The 19155-nt window shown below is 43.8% G+C and overlaps 1 protein-coding gene across 2 annotated transcripts; it reads left to right on the forward strand.

Annotated features, from left to right (window-relative positions):
* Positions 1 to 819: 819 nt before the first annotated feature.
* LOC136441461 (transforming growth factor-beta-induced protein ig-h3-like) lies at positions 820 to 18997 on the forward strand. Of its 2 annotated transcripts, none has more exons than XM_066437752.1 (14): positions 820 to 1227; positions 6318 to 6431; positions 7646 to 7746; positions 8196 to 8404; positions 10715 to 10870; positions 11530 to 11680; positions 12114 to 12251; positions 13423 to 13562; positions 15685 to 15757; positions 15990 to 16126; positions 16330 to 16494; positions 16965 to 17060; positions 17363 to 17600; positions 18094 to 18997. In XM_066437752.1, exons 1-14 carry the CDS (start codon positions 1001 to 1003, stop codon positions 18279 to 18281), a joined length of 2133 nt encoding a protein of 710 aa, XP_066293849.1. In that variant the 5' UTR covers positions 820 to 1000; the 3' UTR covers positions 18282 to 18997. The 2 variants fall into 2 exon arrangements, with proteins under 2 accessions (XP_066293849.1, XP_066293859.1); XM_066437762.1 differs by having other exon boundaries at positions 8196 to 8359.
* The last annotated feature ends 158 nt before the right edge of the window (positions 18998 to 19155 follow it).

Genomic DNA, 19155 nt, shown 5'->3' on the forward strand with positions numbered 1-19155 from the left:
CATCTGCGTAATGTTTTAGGGTGCCAGTGTCGTGCTGAAATTTACGCCGCGGACAACTTTGAACACCAACCGTCAAGTTTAGACTAACGAGAGCAGTGACCGAAACTTTGATGTGTTTGGCCAGTGTACACGTACGTACTGTAGTTGTTTCAGCCCCCCCACTTCAGTGCAGTGCCAAAAACCTGCTTTAAACTCACCCATGACTCAGCAAGATATACTTAGTCTAGTACTGTGCTTAACGAGTCTAGGCTAGTCGGTACAAGGACGACCGGAAAACAACAACCTACAGGGCTTATATTATATCAAGATACAAGTACAGCATGACCTACATTTGTTGTAATATCAAAGCTTCGGACTTCAAATTCCCGTTTACTTTGGCCATGTTGATTTCATTATATGGATGACATCCGTGCGCGCATCACTTTTTGTCCGTCCCCCCCCCCAAAAAAAAGATCGACCACACTGTAAATCGTACAAAGCAGCTGCAAAATTATCAGATATATACACCATAAAATGAAGAAAAAATATTGGAAAACGGTACTAGTGTCGTAGAATGTCAAAATCAATTCAAAAGGCAAAGAATAAATGGAAAATAATCTATATTTCGCTGACCATAATCTGTGTGTTATTTATTTGTTCATCCTTCCTGACCACGTAGATTTCATGATGAATACAACTTTTGTTGCCAAACTTTTTTTTCATTCGCACGCTCGCATCAGTTTTGGGGTTCCCAGAGGATGTCATCCATATAATCAAATCAACATGGCCTTAGTGCCAAACTTCGGCCCGGTCACCCCTGTAGTTGCAGGGAAAGTGTTCTCGTCCCGCCCTTGTCGCCTTATGCAACTCGGTACCATCTCGTGCCTTCCGTCACCCCCGGCAGCCGCCAGTAGGCCTTGGAAAGCCTCCACGCAGACCAGACAAGTTCCTCGCGGTCTCGACAAAACTTTCAGCGTCTTCTGGCACCCGGACGAGTAACCCAGGAACTCCAACCGGCGCCATGAAGAAGTGGGTGACGATTGCGTGGGTTCTGCTGGCTCTCTGCGCCCTCCTGGCTCAAACAGACGCGCGGAAGGGCCGTCATGGTCGCGGTCGCGCTTTAGCAGATCGCTCCTGGCGTAGTCGCTCGAGGAATTACTACCACGACATCGCATTGCCCTGGTCGCAGTGGAAGCCGTGGTGGTCAGACAGGTGGTCAAGGGACAGCCGGGCAGGATGGTGGACAGGGTAGGGAGGATGGAGAAAGTATAGTATCACATACACATAGCGCTTAACAACGCTAGTTTTTGTTCACTGTATATGGCAGTTATGATGAATTTAAAAAGTTGGGTCTCGCTAACAAAAGTTTGAAACTTGATTAAAGAGCATTGAAGGCCGAAAGTGTCATTTCTAATTACATGGGTAACGTTACATGGCAGATTCGGACCGCCTGGGTTGGTTGACCTATGCGAGTAATTGCATGATCCATGTATGATGCACTGTGTTTTCTAACTTTTCCCGAAGAATATTCGACAGTTCATCATGCTAGCAGGGATCACCCTTCCATATGTCGTGCTCGCAGTTCCACCAATTTCATTTACCCCTGTCGCCCAGTTTTCCTATTCATCGACACCTTTTTAGTCCGCAGTCTTTGTCCTTTCCGAGGCGTATTTCCAGACATATTTGTTCACACATACACGAGTAGTGATGTGATCTGCGTTTAGAGGATAGATACCCCATGTGTTCGATGTGTTCAAACTTTGTATGCAAGACAGACAAACATTGCAGTGCATTGTAACTTGCAGATTCTAGACGTTTCCTGAATGGCCCTCTATGCCCCTGGAAGTCTGGTTGATTTCGGGCAAATGTCTAACGTTATAACTCCTGTTATTGCTTTATATAAATTTACCTTTAGACCATACAGCGATTTCCATTTGGCGTTTTCATTTTACTACTGTTGCCCCCGCCCCTTCTCTGATTACGTGCCGTCTGCCTCGTTTTTGCCACACAACTGAGAAACGACAGCAGTATGGTGTCTTTCTACCCTTGATTGACTCACTGATCGCATGATATTAAGAGTCTAACTCAGAGGGGCTGTCGCAATTATTTCTTGGGGGCATGTTGGCCCTGGAGCCGCAAGGAACTTGTGCTGGGTTGGCCCTGGAAAACGCCTGGCTTCCAGGCTAGTCATTACCTAACTTCTTACCTAATATGTTATCGTTGAATGACTCAGAGAGCACATGCGCATTACCCACCTATTATCTAATGCACTTCAAATGTTTTACGCAACTTGTTTTCGCGTGAATAAAGTTCAAGTAAACGTTATCAGTTGTTTGGGCATGCGCAGATCAGACCTGTTACCTAAGTCAATCACGTCACCATGACGTCATTGTTCATCATTTGTCATCTTCAGAGAGCTGACAGGAAAAATCAAACTTAAAAGTCGATCTTGTGACTAGTAGCTGGCCGTGTGTGTGTGTGTGTGTGTGTGTGTTTGTGTGTGTGTGTGTGTGTGTGTGCGCGCGCGCGCGCGTGTGCGTGTGTGTGCTTATGCTGATTCGCGACTTGCAGCATGTACCATATTCTCAAATGCCGGAGAAGACAGTATCCTGATTATTTTCCATGATGTTGTAAACACGGAGGTTATGTAACAGTTTCGAACCCGTGACTACTGGTAGAGTAAACTACTTGTACGGGGTTGAGGGAACAGAAACGAGTCTTACCATCATCTATCATTACTATCAACATCTGTTAATTTCCTCCGTCGGCTTGTTTGTTGATGGTATCAGAAAAGTGTCAATCACGCCGAAAGAGAAGATGTCTTTTCCACTGAAGATTGACGTTAGATAAACAAAGCAAGTTCGATAACAACCCCAACTTGGATACAGTTGATAATGTTTGTATACATGTCATCAAAATTAAAATTCGACTGTCCATGTGGTTAACTTTAAGTTACATGTTACTTCGGGTCCGGTTTTCTCCAGAATGAAATCATGGTGACGTTTCAACTTTCTGTATCGTGCAATTATCAAAGACTTGGGCCCACTAGTAGGACCACAGCTGACATGGAAACAAACACTGTTCAGATATATGTGAAGCTTAATCATTTGTGAGCAGCTGGAGAATGTAAGCCTCCAGCCAGAAGTCACAGGCCGTGTTGGAATAACTAGATGCTGACAGGTCCCATGAATTCGGCGCTGAAAGCTAGGTCAGTGACCCTAAGGGCACGACCTTTTCTCTACCCTGGTCTTCCATAAGGCTCATTCCAGCAGACGGCGATCGCGCTGCGACCTCACTGCGACCTGGATTGGATTTGTGTAACCCTTACACCAATATTGAAATATCATGCAAAACGTAAAAGTATGACTGAAAAGACAATAGAACACATGAAGAATAAAAAGATTGTTTAAAACAAATTATTGATGAAATCCGTTTAGTGCTCTGTAAAATTGTTTGGTCGGTCGCAGGGTGGTCGCCACCCTAGTGGAATAGGGATGTAACTAAGAAAATTCACAACTTGATACGAAAAGTTAATGAGACTTTACTAAACTAACTAACAAACGTCGATAGAAGTATACACTAAAGGTTACGGAACTATACGAACTAAGCCTAAGTTACTCGTACAAAAGCTTTAAGAATCCTTTCCATTCTTCATCATTACGAAATGTCATGTGAAAGAGCTGTTATCATGGTAACGTTATCAGCAAACCATAACAGGAAAATTTGAGGCCCAAAACTTCATCCCCGAGCCCCTCAGATAGTCTTATAGTTCGTCAGTAAGTTAAGTCATGTCAGCTATGATCCCTACATGTTGTGTCTTGGAATGTAATTCATCCATGTGCTTGTACCAGGGTCGTGATCTATTCCTTTAGCTACATCGCCCCTCAAGCGAGCCGTGTACTCAGTAATCCAAACCAGTCTCCATGTGTTACAAAATCATGACAAGACGGATTGGGACAGACGACCCAGTGACGTCACACGGGTATGAGTCATAGCATCCGTACCAGGGGCCAGGTCTCTCAGCTGGCCCCCACCCAACAGACAACAACTGCTCATCCACTGCTAGAGGGATGTCCCAGTAGCACAGCTGGTAGCATCCTCACAGTTGAACTCCTGGTTATAATTGCACGGAAAACCCGGTTCAATTCCCAGGAAGGGCATCTCGGTTGGGGCTGCAGCCGCATTTCGGACGGGATGTGAAGTGGGAGTCCCGTGTTCGAGGAGGTGCCACGAGCACGTTAAGATAAAGGGCAAGGGCTAACAACCCCTCATTGTAGAAAATATACCCGGCTACTGAGACAGCAAGGAAACAAATGTGCCACTATGAACCTTGGCAAGGTGTACAAGGACAAGAACAACAACATCCACCGCTAGGGTTTTCAAATATTTTGGGAGAGCCCTTGGCAGCTTTCCAGTATCTTACAATTACGATGACATTGGCTGAATTGGTTAATAAAAGAAAAAGCATATGTAAAAGAGGAAAATGTGCCCCTTGCCGCAATGGTTTATGCCTTTTTAAGTTCAATGTTGTACACGTAAGTTTAGGATGTTAAGTTTTATTTTACCTCTCGATCTCAGAATCAGACAGAAGTATATGTAACACATGTTACATGTATCTGGATTAGACAATGACTACAAGAAAGAGCCGGGGGCGGAGGGTAAATATCAAATCCTACAACATGTGGTTTACTGCGAGGAAGGAAATAGGACCGCTAATGTAAGGTCTACACCGTTTTCAATCATATTACGAAGTTCTCAGCAGATGGTTCCACTCAAGACAAGCAGACGGCGCGAGTGATATAAGTTGAACATGAGATAGGCCAAGGCTGAGACGTGGTCAACATGAACTGTGTGTTTTCTGAGATACAACCCATGGCCCAGAACCTTCGGAAGCAAATTGGCCTTCGCTCACAACATGTTTCTACACGTTCTCATCTGAAGATAAAAACGAAATGTTCTTGCTTAGGATCGTTGAATTTGATTAATGAAATCGACACAAGCATAGTTTATTTCAATACTGTACTGGTATGTGGCATAGGCATAGGCGGTATTTTTACCGGGCCGTGACAATACTTGTCAATAGTGGTGTTTTAACCGGGCCAAGTCCTACTGAGAAATGGCCTTTTGCTAACGGTTTATCTTTCCTGCCGGCCGAATTGATTGAAACCGACGCCGTAAAATTCATCGGCTTTACACTAATGAACTGGGCGGGCAGGTAACACTCCCAGCACCATAGAGATACCGGGGTACTCACGTATTTTCGTATGTGTCATTTTCTACTCTCCAAGCAGAGGAGTGGGTCCGGTAGGTTTTTGACGCCTAAAAACACGTCAAAAACCTGCCGGACCCACTCCTCTGCTTGGAGAGTATCATTTTCGTCATTGGTAACGTTAGAAAGAAATGGCTTTCAAAGTATTGCAAAAAAAGCCCCTCTTGACCTTTCCGAACTCACTGACAAAGTCACATCTACTATATGGTCACATACATGTGTCATGAAGGTTCATCATGTCTGTCGTTGCACGACAACTCTAACTGTCAGCTCCTAACTATCCTATCCTCTCCATCTTGAACACTTTCCAAGTAGTAGGCTGTCACGCCATTTCTTGGAAATTGAAGCTCCATCCTCCATCCGTTACCTTCGCGCCGTATTCTTTCCACCACAAAGACTCACTCCAAACCGTTGGTCTGCATAATAATGTGGTCACCAGTCTATACGGGTCGGCTTAAGGGTGTTTTGCCGGTTTGCTATGCATTGTCCTGTTTCTGTCAGCCTGTCGTCTTAGCTGGCGTATAGAGTTATCGCCTCCCCGTCCGACCGCACTAGTCTGCCTGGGCGGGTGGGCGTCACTCCCAGCACCGTAGAGATACCGGGGAGCTCCCGATGGTATGGTTACAGGTCGTTTCGTCACTTTGCCAGGGTAGGAATTGTCATCAGTCAAGTGTCTGCTGACCGTGTTGTCGACATGGCTGGCAAACACTAGAAGGCAAAGTGCCCACATTCGCCTTATCGTGACCTTTCAAGTGGGGGGGGGGGGAAGTGGGACGTTTACATAAGTTTCTTAGAGAAGTTACACGGGAATCCTATTCTCGGACCTTTGACCTAACTTTCTGTCAGTGTCCCCGACGTGCCTAGCATGTGGAAATAAGTTTGGATACATACGCAAACAAACAAACAAACGAAAGAACGAACGAACGAACGAACGAACGAAGAAACAAACAAACGGACGAACGAACAAACATACCGAAAACAAAACCTCCCGTTTCACGAAGGCAAAAAATACCACAAATAAACGCCGCCAGGTAGTAAAAATTAATAACAAACTATTTCATTTTTCCAGGCCCAACGTCTGCGACACGAAGGAAGGTGACCCGGAGGCGCTGCCCGGTGGTGAAGGGTACATGCTGAAGATCAAAGAGTGCGGCAGTGGCGAGGATGGGTCCTACAAGTGTACCTACAGGTGGGTCGAACGTTTGGCACATGTTGAAAGCTATGCTGACCACCCCTGTACTGGTATCGCCCCCCCCCTCCAAATCGTCTCCAGTGGAGCCGCTGTTAACAGACTTGAATCTTGTTTAAAGTTTCATAGATATAACGTTAAGTAGCCTAAAGAACATATACGGCGAAGTGAATAGAATGGTTTAGCTCTTAGAAGTACTCATTTTTTCCACTTCAGAATAGATATTTTTCAGTGTGTATTTTTCAAAAATATCGATGTATGAACTGAAAAACAAAACAATTTATATGAAACATCACTAGTACTGTCCCTCTCACATACACCAAGGCTTGAGTCCAAGTCAGCGGTTGAGTGCGTAGGCGTGTTTACATGTAAACCTGAGTGGTGGATAATTCATACCAGTGACTAGATTCAACACTTTGACGTTAAATCAACGCCGCACATGTAATTGGGAAGTTTCAGAAGCCGGCGCAGAATCCTGCCTTATCTATAGACTTTGTCAGTATGTATTAGAATTTCATGAAACGCTGGTAAATCATTTAAGAAATGATTATTTGAGGGTATTTAGGGAACGTTGTCTCATTAGAAATTGACTTAGCCATATGATACATATAAACCATGTTCCAACACAACAAAGCGTACGAAAAAGTGCCCTTTAATTTCCAGCCTTCGTCAGGCTTAAATGACCAATCACGTGGGACACATGTCATTTACACATGATGAATGATGCAATATGGGCATCTGAATGTTCAAAGTTCAGAGACTCTATTTTGCTGGAACGTCGCTGATATTTTTCCTTTGTTAACCAACAAGGAACACAAGGTTAGCTTTTAGGCTGACTTAAATGCAGTCTGTATCATTTTAGACTAGCGTATGTTTTGGATCTGAAACATGAACTCACATGTAATGTTGCGGTCACATTTTCCCCGAAGCCACAAATTTGCTGGAAGGGTACCTTTCGCTGTTCTCACGGTTAGCTCACGGCGTCTATTTGATACCGGGTCCCAGGTTGATTTTATCTCCGAGTTAAAAAAACTTCCCGGGACCCGGACGTGCCCAAAATAGCCCGGTAGCTGCAGGGTGTCCCACGGGGCCACGTAGGGGTCACACCCGAAGGTGCAAAATAGAGAAACAGCCCATAAACTGTCCTTTTTCCAATCGTGACGGTAGCATAAACACAGCATGTTTGAACAATGTCAGTTCCGTTTGACCTACAGGGCAGACGACTTCCAGCAGAAGTACACCGCCACCGTCACATATCGCTGCTGTATGGGGTACGCCCGCCAACAGGGCAAGCCTGGCTGCCCTCTCAGTAAGGCTTCAAGTTTTATTTTAAACGTTTTAGTCAGTGATAACTTGTCCATCTACGTAATTTTGTTGTTTGGCACAGAATAAGCTACTAAAGGAAGCGGTAAATTTAAGGTCTCATTCATGAGAATTTGTTGCAAATTCTTATCACTTCGTCTTTGTGAAACGTTACGTTGATGGTAACTGTTCTTAATAGTGTGAGTGACATTCTCATATACCTGTGCCATAGTGTGTATTTTGAACCAAATTTGATTCCCCCAACTACGTCTTTAAACTTATCAAGTCAAAGGTGAACAAACATCTGTCATCACAATCCAGTACTGTAATTACCCCAAACGTTTGAGTGGCTCCTTGAGCCTTGTTTTGTGGCGAATTTTTAAGTAAAAAAAGTTATCAACTAATTTTGTCTCAAGTAAAAAAAGTTATTAACAAATGTTGTCTCTCGTTCTATAGAAGTGGCCGAGCTGAAGAATTTACTGGACACTGCACGTGACCTTGGGCTGTCTGAGTTCGTGTCTTACGCGGGGAAGGCGAAGTTAGAAGGCGCCCTGACCGGCCAGAACAACTTCACCGTCTTCGCGCCCACAGACGGCGCCTTCCAGTCTATCCCCACAAGGGTAATCACTGATTTCGAGTCTCCCTCAAAAAGGGCGACCCAAAGGGTAACCTGTTTTTTTACGGAATTATTCCCGCCGTTCCTGGGGAGACGATGGCAGTGTTTCAACAACATGGTTTATCAGTGGTCTGGTAAAACGGCTCCAAACGCCTGTCTCCTATACACAGTAACGTTATAGTCATAACTGGATTTTATGGATGACATCGGGCGGTTTGAATGTTCGGATCGGGGTCACGCCCGAATGTGAAAAAAAAAGCCCGGGAACTACTCGACAGAGCCCCCTTTTTCAATTGAGATCAAAGCATTATGTGTTACCTGGTCCCGGGTTGATTTTAACTCCGACGTAAAAACCTTACTATCACTCTTTTGACACGCTTTGTAAGGATGTTTTACTGTGTATAAATCGCAGAAACAAGCTGCCTCAAACTGAAAGGACGCTGTGGGCTAACGAAAAATAGAACTTATGCTTACTGCGAAACCAACAAAAGTTTTGTTTTTCTTTATCAAGCCGACTTCACCATTCCCATTAAGCTCCAGTTTGTAAGAACTTGCAAAGTAGCCTGGCTACGACAGGAGCCGTTTCACCCGACTAGTTTTCTGAGCACAGCATCACAGACTGACGTCATTCACAGAAACAGTGCACACATTTGTGTCAAGACGTTAAACGAATACTCACGGTACGCTTTCTAGTGATCACGAGACGACTTGACTGCCTAGACTGTTAGCTTTTGATGCTATGCATGGTAATCCATTTTGCTGCAATGGTGCCAACGTTTATCCCATGTGAATGAAAAAGCTGCACATCCTCTACGTCATCTCCCTCATCGTCATCATCACCATAATCATCATAATTGTAATAATCATCATCATCATCATCGTCATCATCATCATAATCATCATCATCATCAGCAGCAGCATCACCATCACCATCAGCATAATCAGCATCACCAGCATCACCTGCATCACTTAAGCACACCATGTTCATCTACATCGTCATCAGAATCACCGGTCACGTCATGATCGCTCCACCATCATCAATGTCGTCATCGCGCGTATCTGTCTCGTAAATGGGCGTCGCTATTTGAAACGGTCGTCGCCATATCGCTGTCGGTGTCGCTACCACATTCGAGACACTTTTGCAAGAAGCAATAACATATGTAAAGCAAAATTTTAATACATAGGTACGACAGTACATCGTGATACAAATGGTAAAGAAAGAAAGTGCACCACTCGAAGCCTACACCCTAATCCCTAATCAACTACGCCACGAAACGTCACGTTGCGGACAGAGCGTGCTAATACGCTTAAAGTGATGCAGCGTGCTAATACAGTTAGAAAGGCGGCGACCGTTTCAAAATGCGACGACCGTTTACGAGACGGAAACTAGTACTCTCCAAGCAGAGGATGGGTTCCGGCAGGTTTTTGACGTGTTTTTAGGCGTTTTTGTCGGGCTTTCTACTTTGTCATTTTTTTGTCTAGTCCGACCGCCGGCAGAGGTTGGGTTGGCTGGACAGAAAAAAAATGACAAAGTAGAAAGCCCGACAAAAAAAGCCTAAAAACACGCCAAAAACCTGCCGGAACCCATCCTCTGCTTGGAGAGTAGGAAACTAGCGTCGCGGTCAGCCTTGTCATCACGCTCGTGCTTTTGCTTAGTGACCACTTTGCTATTGGCCATGTTCATGTTGCATGTCTCTTTAATTGTTTCATGAGCTGTAGACAGATATATGGTCTTCTCTTCACTTTCTTAAGTTTTTGTTGTCTCATTTTATGTTTCACAGTTGCTTTTTTCTGACAGTTTCCCGAAGTATCCTGCTCTAACATATTATTAGCAATTGAGACGGACATCATGGTCACTATTGTTATTGAGCCATATTTGCACGGGCCTTTTTTTTCGTAGGCAGTTCTATAAGAAAGAATTTGTCAATATTGTTATTTAGATAGAATTGAGGATGAAAGTCATTTTGTTGTGGAATATACATTATACAACGATGAACTATCCTTTATAATTATATACAAGATATGTTCCCTAGTTTTAAATATATAAACAGCACTGAAAAATTAATTCCGTTTTATTATGAAACTGAACAAACCATGCATTACGAGCTCAATATTCACATACATCTACAATTGCCTTAAGAAGCGTGAAGAAGTCGAACCTGTAAATAATAGACAAGTATAGATTAGTCCTATTAGACGTAGTAAGATATTACCTTCTATTACGTTATATTATAACCACTGTATGTATTCCTTTGCTTATCACCATGACCTGTACTTAGCTTGTTTAAGCATAAATGAACAATAAAGGTCTTCCTTTCAATCATTCATTATACTCTAATCGCTTTGTGCATAATCACAGGGTGACACCCCAGAGTTGACCTTGGATCAGCTGAAGGACACGTTGCTGAGTCACGTGGTGTCAGGCTGGCTCACGGCTAACGACATTCGAGATGAGGAAATCCTGAGGACTCTTGGGCCGGGAGAAATTCGTACAACGGCGTACAGTAACAAAAAGGTGCCCGGGGTTTCTCTACATTATTTTGACAATGACAATGACGTTTGTTGCGTATTCATGCCCAACAGAGGGCTAAATGCATTACAATATCAAGAAAATACTAAGAAAACTATGCTATGCTTAAACTATGATTTACACGCTTCTTCTCTCTTCTTGAAACATTTGTAGACAAATTCACAGAGTTTTTCATTACATCGTAATTAGCTGTGCTGTTGACATCACATGTGCGAACATTTCCTCCTTTGCTATATGTGCATATCTTTGTTCTAGCAATACTAACTACTGATTGGCTGCCGAAACATACATGTAGAGCCCATGTCACACATTCAGAACCTTCCCACGATTTGGATCCCGACTGCTCCCCAACCAAAGTCGGGGTTGGGTTGGGAGTTGCATGGAATCCATGTTATTCTAGCCCCAGTGCGCGCCTCTGACCGCATCTAAGAATGATATAAACTTTCCCGTTCCTGAGTTTGGTTTGTTAAAATTCATAGTCGGCTGGCGCAGAGGAGTTGTAACGATTAGTAGGCAACTTCGCCGACCAACTCCCAACCATAGACGACTAACTCCCAACTATGGTCTGGAGAAGGTCGAGAGGCCATGGTCCGCTATGTGTGACAGAAGCTTCTCCAGTATAGCATGCCAAACGTGTTCTCCAGATTGTGAACGCCAACTGTGTGAAGGTTGTACGAGTGGACCAGCTGGCCAGTAACGGCGTCATTCACGTCGTCGATGGCATCCTGCCGAACACCAAGAAATCCATCCTGGAAATCATCAGCCAGGACAGTCGTTTCACCACCCTCAAGACAGGTTCGGGTTCTTTAATTTTCATCACGTGCTACACGTGCTTATTTACGTTTCAAGCTATTTCTTCCTGCGTTCTAACATTTATTTTCATAATTGCCTAATTTACATAAATTTGCATAGAGATTCCTGGAACCATGATGTCCCACCTGGACCATAAGAACATCATACCTAAAAACGATTGAGATACATTAAGTTCATTCTATACTAAATATGTACGGGGTGGACTGTGATGTTTACATGGTGTGCTGCGTTTCTCATTTTCTAGTCCTCTTCTGAGAATCTCCTCCTGGACTATACAAAGCAACACTAGTAGGAATAGTACCACATCAAAATTCTAGTTCACACTTAAAAGCTTAAGCTTATCTATACTTCATGGTGATCATTTGTACTTGACGTGTTGTACAGTTGACGCTTTGCTCTCTCGTCCTTCCCACAGCCCTGGGCCGGACTGACCTGTCCAGTGTGCTGGACTCTGACGGACAGATGACCGTGTTCGCTCCCACTGACTCAGCCTTCGACAGCGTGCCTCAGGAGACCTTGCAGCGGCTGGTGGCAGACGAGAAATGTCTGAAAAGTTAGTTCATGTTTTTGGGAGATAATGTGGCAGTGACTCGGCTTTCTAGTTCAAATACTTTGAAGACAAAACGTTGTAACGTATGTAAAAGCATCGCCGCTGACGACGTGGGTGGGTGGGTGTGTAGGGAAAGCGGTGACCGTCAAAACACGGCAGAAGATGACAAATGATCGGTAAAAAAGCGGCAATCTTAAAACAACGCCCCCGTATCCTGGACTTTGTAGCCGTAAGACTCATGAAGGCTATTTCACAGAATTGATGTGTGTGGGATAATTGGTACTTTTCTGCCAAAAGGACAGGAGGCGAGACATACTAATAAACACATGTGACTTCAGGCACCTGCGACTCCAGCAAATAATGGGTTTTGAGAAAGGTCAATCCTGGCCTAGAGTAAAGCTGGGCACTTCATAAAACCAAAGAAACTGTTTTCTTTTTATGAACACGTTGTTTGATGTTTAGTTAAAGTCAGTGTTTAGTAGACCCAAAACAGCAACAGCAGCCGTTGACCGTACTTATTGTCTTTCGGTGTACCCTATTTTTAAGTCACCATTCTTTCTCGTCCGTGAAGCGATAAGAATAACTGCTGGCAAGATGTACGTACACAACAGCAGTAACATACAGGGAGGGAAAGCATTAGTTGTGTCTAGACAACAGATAGATGGGAGTCTCAAGCCCGGGCGCCCGTGAGAAGACGCAAGCAACACAGTGCCGTCAGGTGGTTTATTATAATTCCGCCTTTGAATCGCAAACTCGATGCCCGTGATGGTTGTACCCTGTCTGAGCGGTACGCTGTGGCACGTCAGTCTTCTGTTTTTGAAGAGTTAGAAAAATCAGTTCCCTTTTCAGAATGACCAAAGGGTCTGCTAAAGTATACCCTACATAAAACAAGCTCTATGTTAAAATCTAGTTAAAAGCGGTTGGAAGATAGCTCAAATGCAAGCATGTCAAGGGATCCGCTAAAATATACTATACTATACTATACTATACTATACTATACTATACTATACTATACTATACTATACAAACAAGACAGGCTGCGTGCTACACAAGTTACAGGGGGGGTGTTAGGTACAACTATTCTAAAATTTAGGTCAATTATAACTGTAAGCTCTATCATTAATATCTTCTTTACAAAACTGCTCTGAAAACCGTTTGACCTGCGCCATTGCAGACCTACTGTTGCACCACGTGATCCCGCACACCATCTGCGCAGACGCAGTGACGGGCAGACACCGGACAGTGTCCATGGCTGGAGAGGACCTGAAGGTGCAGCGGGACTCGGACGACAAGATATTTGTCAACACAGCCCAGGTAACAACAACAGTGTGGTCTGTTGATTGAAGATTACAAATATTGCTTCTACATCGCAAACAGGCTCAACATGATGTGCGCTGCACATTGCGCATGTGCTTTATTGCGCGGTTATTCAGTCAAACCTGGTCGTGTAACCACCTGGTACAGGCAAACAAGCCACATTCAAACAGTCCCGTCCATTTTTACGATGTCACCCCACCCTGTCCTCAGCAACCACCTGTCAAGCCGTCAGCAACCATATTCCTCAGCCCCTTGAGTGGTTGCTGGATCCAGGTTTGACTTTATGATAAGGCTGCACCAAGTAATTTTTATGGATGACGTCATTTGGACACCCTGAATCTAATGCGAGAGCGCGAAAAAAACCCAAGAAGGGCCGAAAAAAACAAGATGCCTAGGTTTGAAATATAAGAGTCGACGACACATGTTAGGACACAAATTGAATGAGAGAGCACAGTGTAACAACTAACAATTATTTCATTCATCATGAAAATAGCAATAATTTGAATAAATCAGTTGAAGTTGAACAGCAGTTGTTGTCCTGTCCTGTTTCTTTCCATATCCTATTGATTTTGCAGGCCGGCAGAAACATATAGTATATGAAAAAAGGCAAAATTAGTTGCTGGTTAACTGTTCGCATGCATTAGTACATTTCTACCTATGCTTTAGAAATCCTAATGAATAATAGCAATTATTCAAGAGCCAAATATGGACCAAAATGATAGAAATAAAAAAAAGCACATATTTCCCCAACAAGTATGAATAACCAGAAACGAATAAATGATCATTATCCATGCAGAATACATGAATGCATTCATCTTACACTCCCCGTTCCCAGATTATAATTTTTCGTACATGGTACTTGATCCAAAACAGACTAAAGAACGGAACTTTTCATACCTCAAAAACAGACTTGGGCCTAGGAGCTTCAGTTGTGGCAGCTGTATTGTCGACCTCCATGCGGATGAAACACCCAAACTACTTGGTTGCCTGCCCCACCTGCAGGCCGGAGTAAACTTCAATGCCTCTCCCGATCTTCTCGTCATTGCAGAAGAAATGCACTGTAGCTGAACTTGACAAGACTTGCTTAAAATTGTACGGCCGAAACTCACTGGCTCGACGCTACAAGTCTTTCGTACAGTTGCGCGAACGTCAGCTCTCCCTGACCGACATCGAGAGCGTACCAATCAACAACGACGTTGCCGCTCTTTTTCACTTTTATGCTCACATATGTAGCGACCGAACCCACATGACATACTTATATGCTTGATCTGACCAGTTTTGACTTTACTATTGACTTTTTCCGTGACCATGTCTTGATACTCAAAACGGCGCATATCACCGCCCCGTAGAGCGCCCGGTCTATTACGCCCGGCCCAACAACAGTCTACAGTATTCTAGACTAAATTCCGGGTTAGGTAGGCCTAGGGTTGGGGTTATCTGGACATAGTACAGTAGTATATGCCAACGATTAAAAAAAATCCTGTCAGCAGTTGAAAAATGTGCACTACTGACAGGATCATCCTGTCAGCAGTAAAAAAAATTGCACTGCTGTCAGGATCATCCTGTCAGCAGTGCAATTTTTTCTACTGCTGACAGGATGATCCTGTCAGCAATGCAAAAATTTCTACTGCTGACAGGATGATCCTGCCAATCGCCTTGGGCTTTCGCGTGACGAGTTTTACGTTAATCTTACGTGATTTGCGGCACTGTCGTAACTCTTTGGTCATAGTTACAGGAAGCGGAATTTCTTGTCTTTTTTTTCTGGGGACTGACCAAAATCAATGCGCGCGCGGACGTCATCCATAAAGATTACTTGGTGCAGCCTAATCACTAAAACTGGTTGAGCGTTGGTTGTTTGGAGTGTGGAATGTGGGGAGTGACTTTGGCAACACTATGAACGAAGGTCCGAAGCGACTGGTTCTGTATGAAGTGGTCTTTTAGAAAATAACACTCTTCCCTTGGGTTGGGTATGCCTTTATAAGTGTGAAGTATCACACACATCACAGCTATATCCTTATCCAGTTTACGAAAACAACTTTGATTAGTCTATAAATCAGCGGTTTTGATGATTGGCAGTGTGCCTTTTATCAATTTGTATTTGTCTATTTTGTACTGCCAGGTCATACAGGGCAATGTTCTGGGCTACAATGGTGTCGTCCACGTCATCGACAATGTTCTTGTCCCAAATAAAGGTATGCCTTGCAATCTTCCAAATGTGATTCTTATCAAGATACTTATTTTTAAAAATTTGGTTGATTTTGTATTCACAAAGATGTGGTCTTTTGGAAACTAACATCCGTTTCTGGAGTTGAGTATGCCTTTAAACCTGGTGTGTTGCGCTATGAGGCGGTTTAAGGGGTAAAGAATGTATATCACAAATAAACAGATACAAACAAGCAAACAAATGAATTATATAATCCACAGCGCGGAACATCGTGGACGTCCTGAGCGCTTCCGGAGCGAGTAGCCTGGTGGAGCTTATCGAAGTTGCCGGACTGACGGACACGCTCCGTTCTCAGGACAACATCGCCATCTTCGCCCCCTCCGACCAGGCAATACAGGTCTGTTCTATGATACATACAAACAGCAATACTGCGCCTCATTTCGGAATAACTGATACAACGTGGCAGGAACGAATGTCTAACCTGTAAATAATGATGAAATAGCAAAGTGTTGACTTAGCGATTCACACTGTACTTATACTTTGGTCAATTGGAAAATGTTAACAGGCTATTTTTCACTGTCTACATTTTCATCGTTTTAGGAGTTGCCAGAGGAGACGGTGAAAGCCCTCACCAGCAACCCCGCCGCCTTGGCAGAGGTGCTGCAGTACCACGTCGTTCCGCAAGCGGCGTTCGCCAGAGATCTGCGGAATGGGGCCATGCTGCCGACTCTACTAGGGTCCAACAAGCTGCACATCTCAGTTAAGGTTCGTGATCACCTGTTTCAGAATGTTCAACTCCATTAACATTAATCCGCTGGGTTACATAAATCCGCCACTTTGAAAAGCAGTGCGTTTAACCTCCTTGGTTTGAACAATGAGGTTTCTGCACAATTTAGATATACAGGGGTGCATTGTAGTGGGGGCCGTTGGATTGGAGATCTGTTTGGACGTATCTTTTTAGGGTGGCGGAATTATGTACCCAGGTGTAATTTGTTAGTAGATGTTGATATTATTAGTATGTAGGTGTTTCGCTATCATGACTATGACTATTGACATAACAGAAAGAGGCTGTTGCCAGTAAGTTCTGTTTCTAAACAACAATAATGATGCGTTTTGTATGTGATCATGAGAGAAAAGGCCACAAGCATCCAGATGTTAAACTGAAATTGTAGCATTCCTATGGAAACCACAGTTTTACTGATATGTTTCGTCATTTCTTATCGATCCATTGACAGGATTGGTTCTTCCACACCATCGTGAATGTCCAGTGCGCACGCGTCGTGAAAGCCGACCAGGGAGGCTGCAACGGAGTTGTTCACGTGATCAACAAGGTAATGGGTTTGTTAGATTAATCATAATTTTATAGAGATTTGTTTTCCCAATTTCAAACACCATTCATCTTGATCTTTTGATCCTGCAGTCTCTAGTGGCATATCACTCAATCTCTTTCTGGGAAAATGTGATGAAACAACAAGATCGGTCTGAACAAGGAGGTAACCTCCTTGGTCTGAATTACTACAAATATCTTAGATTCCAAAGCTGAATCTTAAAGCACACACATGAATTTGGTGCGCCAATGTGCACGTTTGCCACCAAGAGCCGTAATGTGTTGTCTGTTTGTTGGTGTGTTTAGGTCCTGGTGCCGCCTACCCAAACCCTAGCGGACGTGCTGGACGGGAACGAGACGTTCAGTATCCTGGTGAAGGCCCTGCGCCAGGCGGACCTGATCACCGCCCTGCAGGCGGACGGCCCGCTCACCATCTTCGCGCCCACCAACGACGCCTTCAAGCGCATCGCAGACGACACTTTGGACAACCTGCTGAAAAACACCGAGGCGCTGATCAAAGTTCTCAAACATCATGTCGTGGAGGGTGAGTAAAGAAAACAGTTAACTCGAACGGTACGAACTAGTGTGTCCCTCATTGGTGCTGATTTCTGGGGGCCTGCATGGGGGCCTCTGTGCTTCAGGAAACCAGTGGCTACGTATTGCCGTCACAGCGTTAAAAAGATTTACTCAACTACAGAGGAGAGTGTTCTGGTGCTGCTAATAATATTTTTCTGAATCAAAAATCCTAATTGTATTGACAACTTGACATTGAACTTGGACAAGGCAGCAGCTGCATTATACAGTATCAAAATCCTGATAACCCCCCGAGTGCCTCCAGATAAATCACAGTCAGGTGTATACGTAACAAATCATATCGCGAACAACCATTGAACAAACTTTGACAGGGTGCTCTTGAATTGTTAAATTTGAGGGCGACGACAGGTGACGAATACGTGGAATTAAAAAGGCTTAGTACGCTTTAAAGAGCACGCAACCCCATGTATGATTGACTGTTAATTAACTGTTTCTTTCCACAGACTTCCTCTGCTGTGACTCGTGCTTCAGCCGACGAGGAAAGTTCAGCCAAGTTTTCCGGAGGTCTCCGTTCTCCTACTCCAGCCATGACGGCGCTTCCGTCACCAGCTGCGACACCTTCGCAACCAACGGGGTCATCCAGGTCATCGACCGCGTTCTGCGCCCTCCCGGCATAAACTTCGACAACTAAGGCTGAGTTTATACACGCGTTTTCCAAGTCGACTCGGGACTGTGCAAGGAGAATCCCAGGCCACTCAAGTAGCGTTTTCTGGTAGGAAACCTCAACTTGAGCAGCCCAAAGCTCCTCACAAACAGCCCCGAGTCGACTCCGAAAACTTGTGTGTAAATCGGGCCTAAGATAACACTGGTAGTCACTGTTTACTACCATGACAACCCCGCATCACATGGCTATAGATACAAAACCATGATAGAAGAATCTGCATTGTAGCGAGAACATATATTATGTGTTAGAAGTTAGTGTTGCTGGTACAACTACGTAAAGTTTTTTCTATAATTTTACGGATATATGTAAAAGTGAGACTTTGTTCGCTGATATTTCTCACTAAAACAAGTTTGGTCAGTTAACTTGCAGGAGAGAATCCAATGTAGCTCCTTTTTAAATCTTGGGTGCGAATTAACGGTTGAACTATTTTGATACAGAATTAAGTCATGGACACGAGATTCTATTGGTGTTGATGAATATCGATGAATTTGATGGAATTGAAAAAAATAGATATTTGTCAATTCAAAATGCTCTCCGAATATTGCAGTTTTTGCTCTGGTATTTTTCCCTAACATCACACAAATATTGTGCTATTTTGATAGTTTTAGAATATCTTTTTATCTATGGTATTTGTGCCAGTCAATGTGATGATCTAGAAACTATGAATACACAGCAATTTACAATCATTGTCTCATGTCTTTTATCTTGTTTCACATGGTTTATACATAAAGAACATGTCACAATGTTTTTTTTTTAAATTTACCCTCGTAAGTTTATGTCCGAACTTGGAATTGGTTCCAATTTGTACATGGCGTAGCCATCTGGATTGAGTCAATCATAA

The sequence above is a fragment of the Branchiostoma lanceolatum genome, chromosome 1 (genome assembly GCF_035083965.1).
Source record: "Branchiostoma lanceolatum isolate klBraLanc5 chromosome 1, klBraLanc5.hap2, whole genome shotgun sequence".
In the NCBI taxonomy this organism is placed as follows: domain Eukaryota; kingdom Metazoa; phylum Chordata; class Leptocardii; order Amphioxiformes; family Branchiostomatidae; genus Branchiostoma; species Branchiostoma lanceolatum.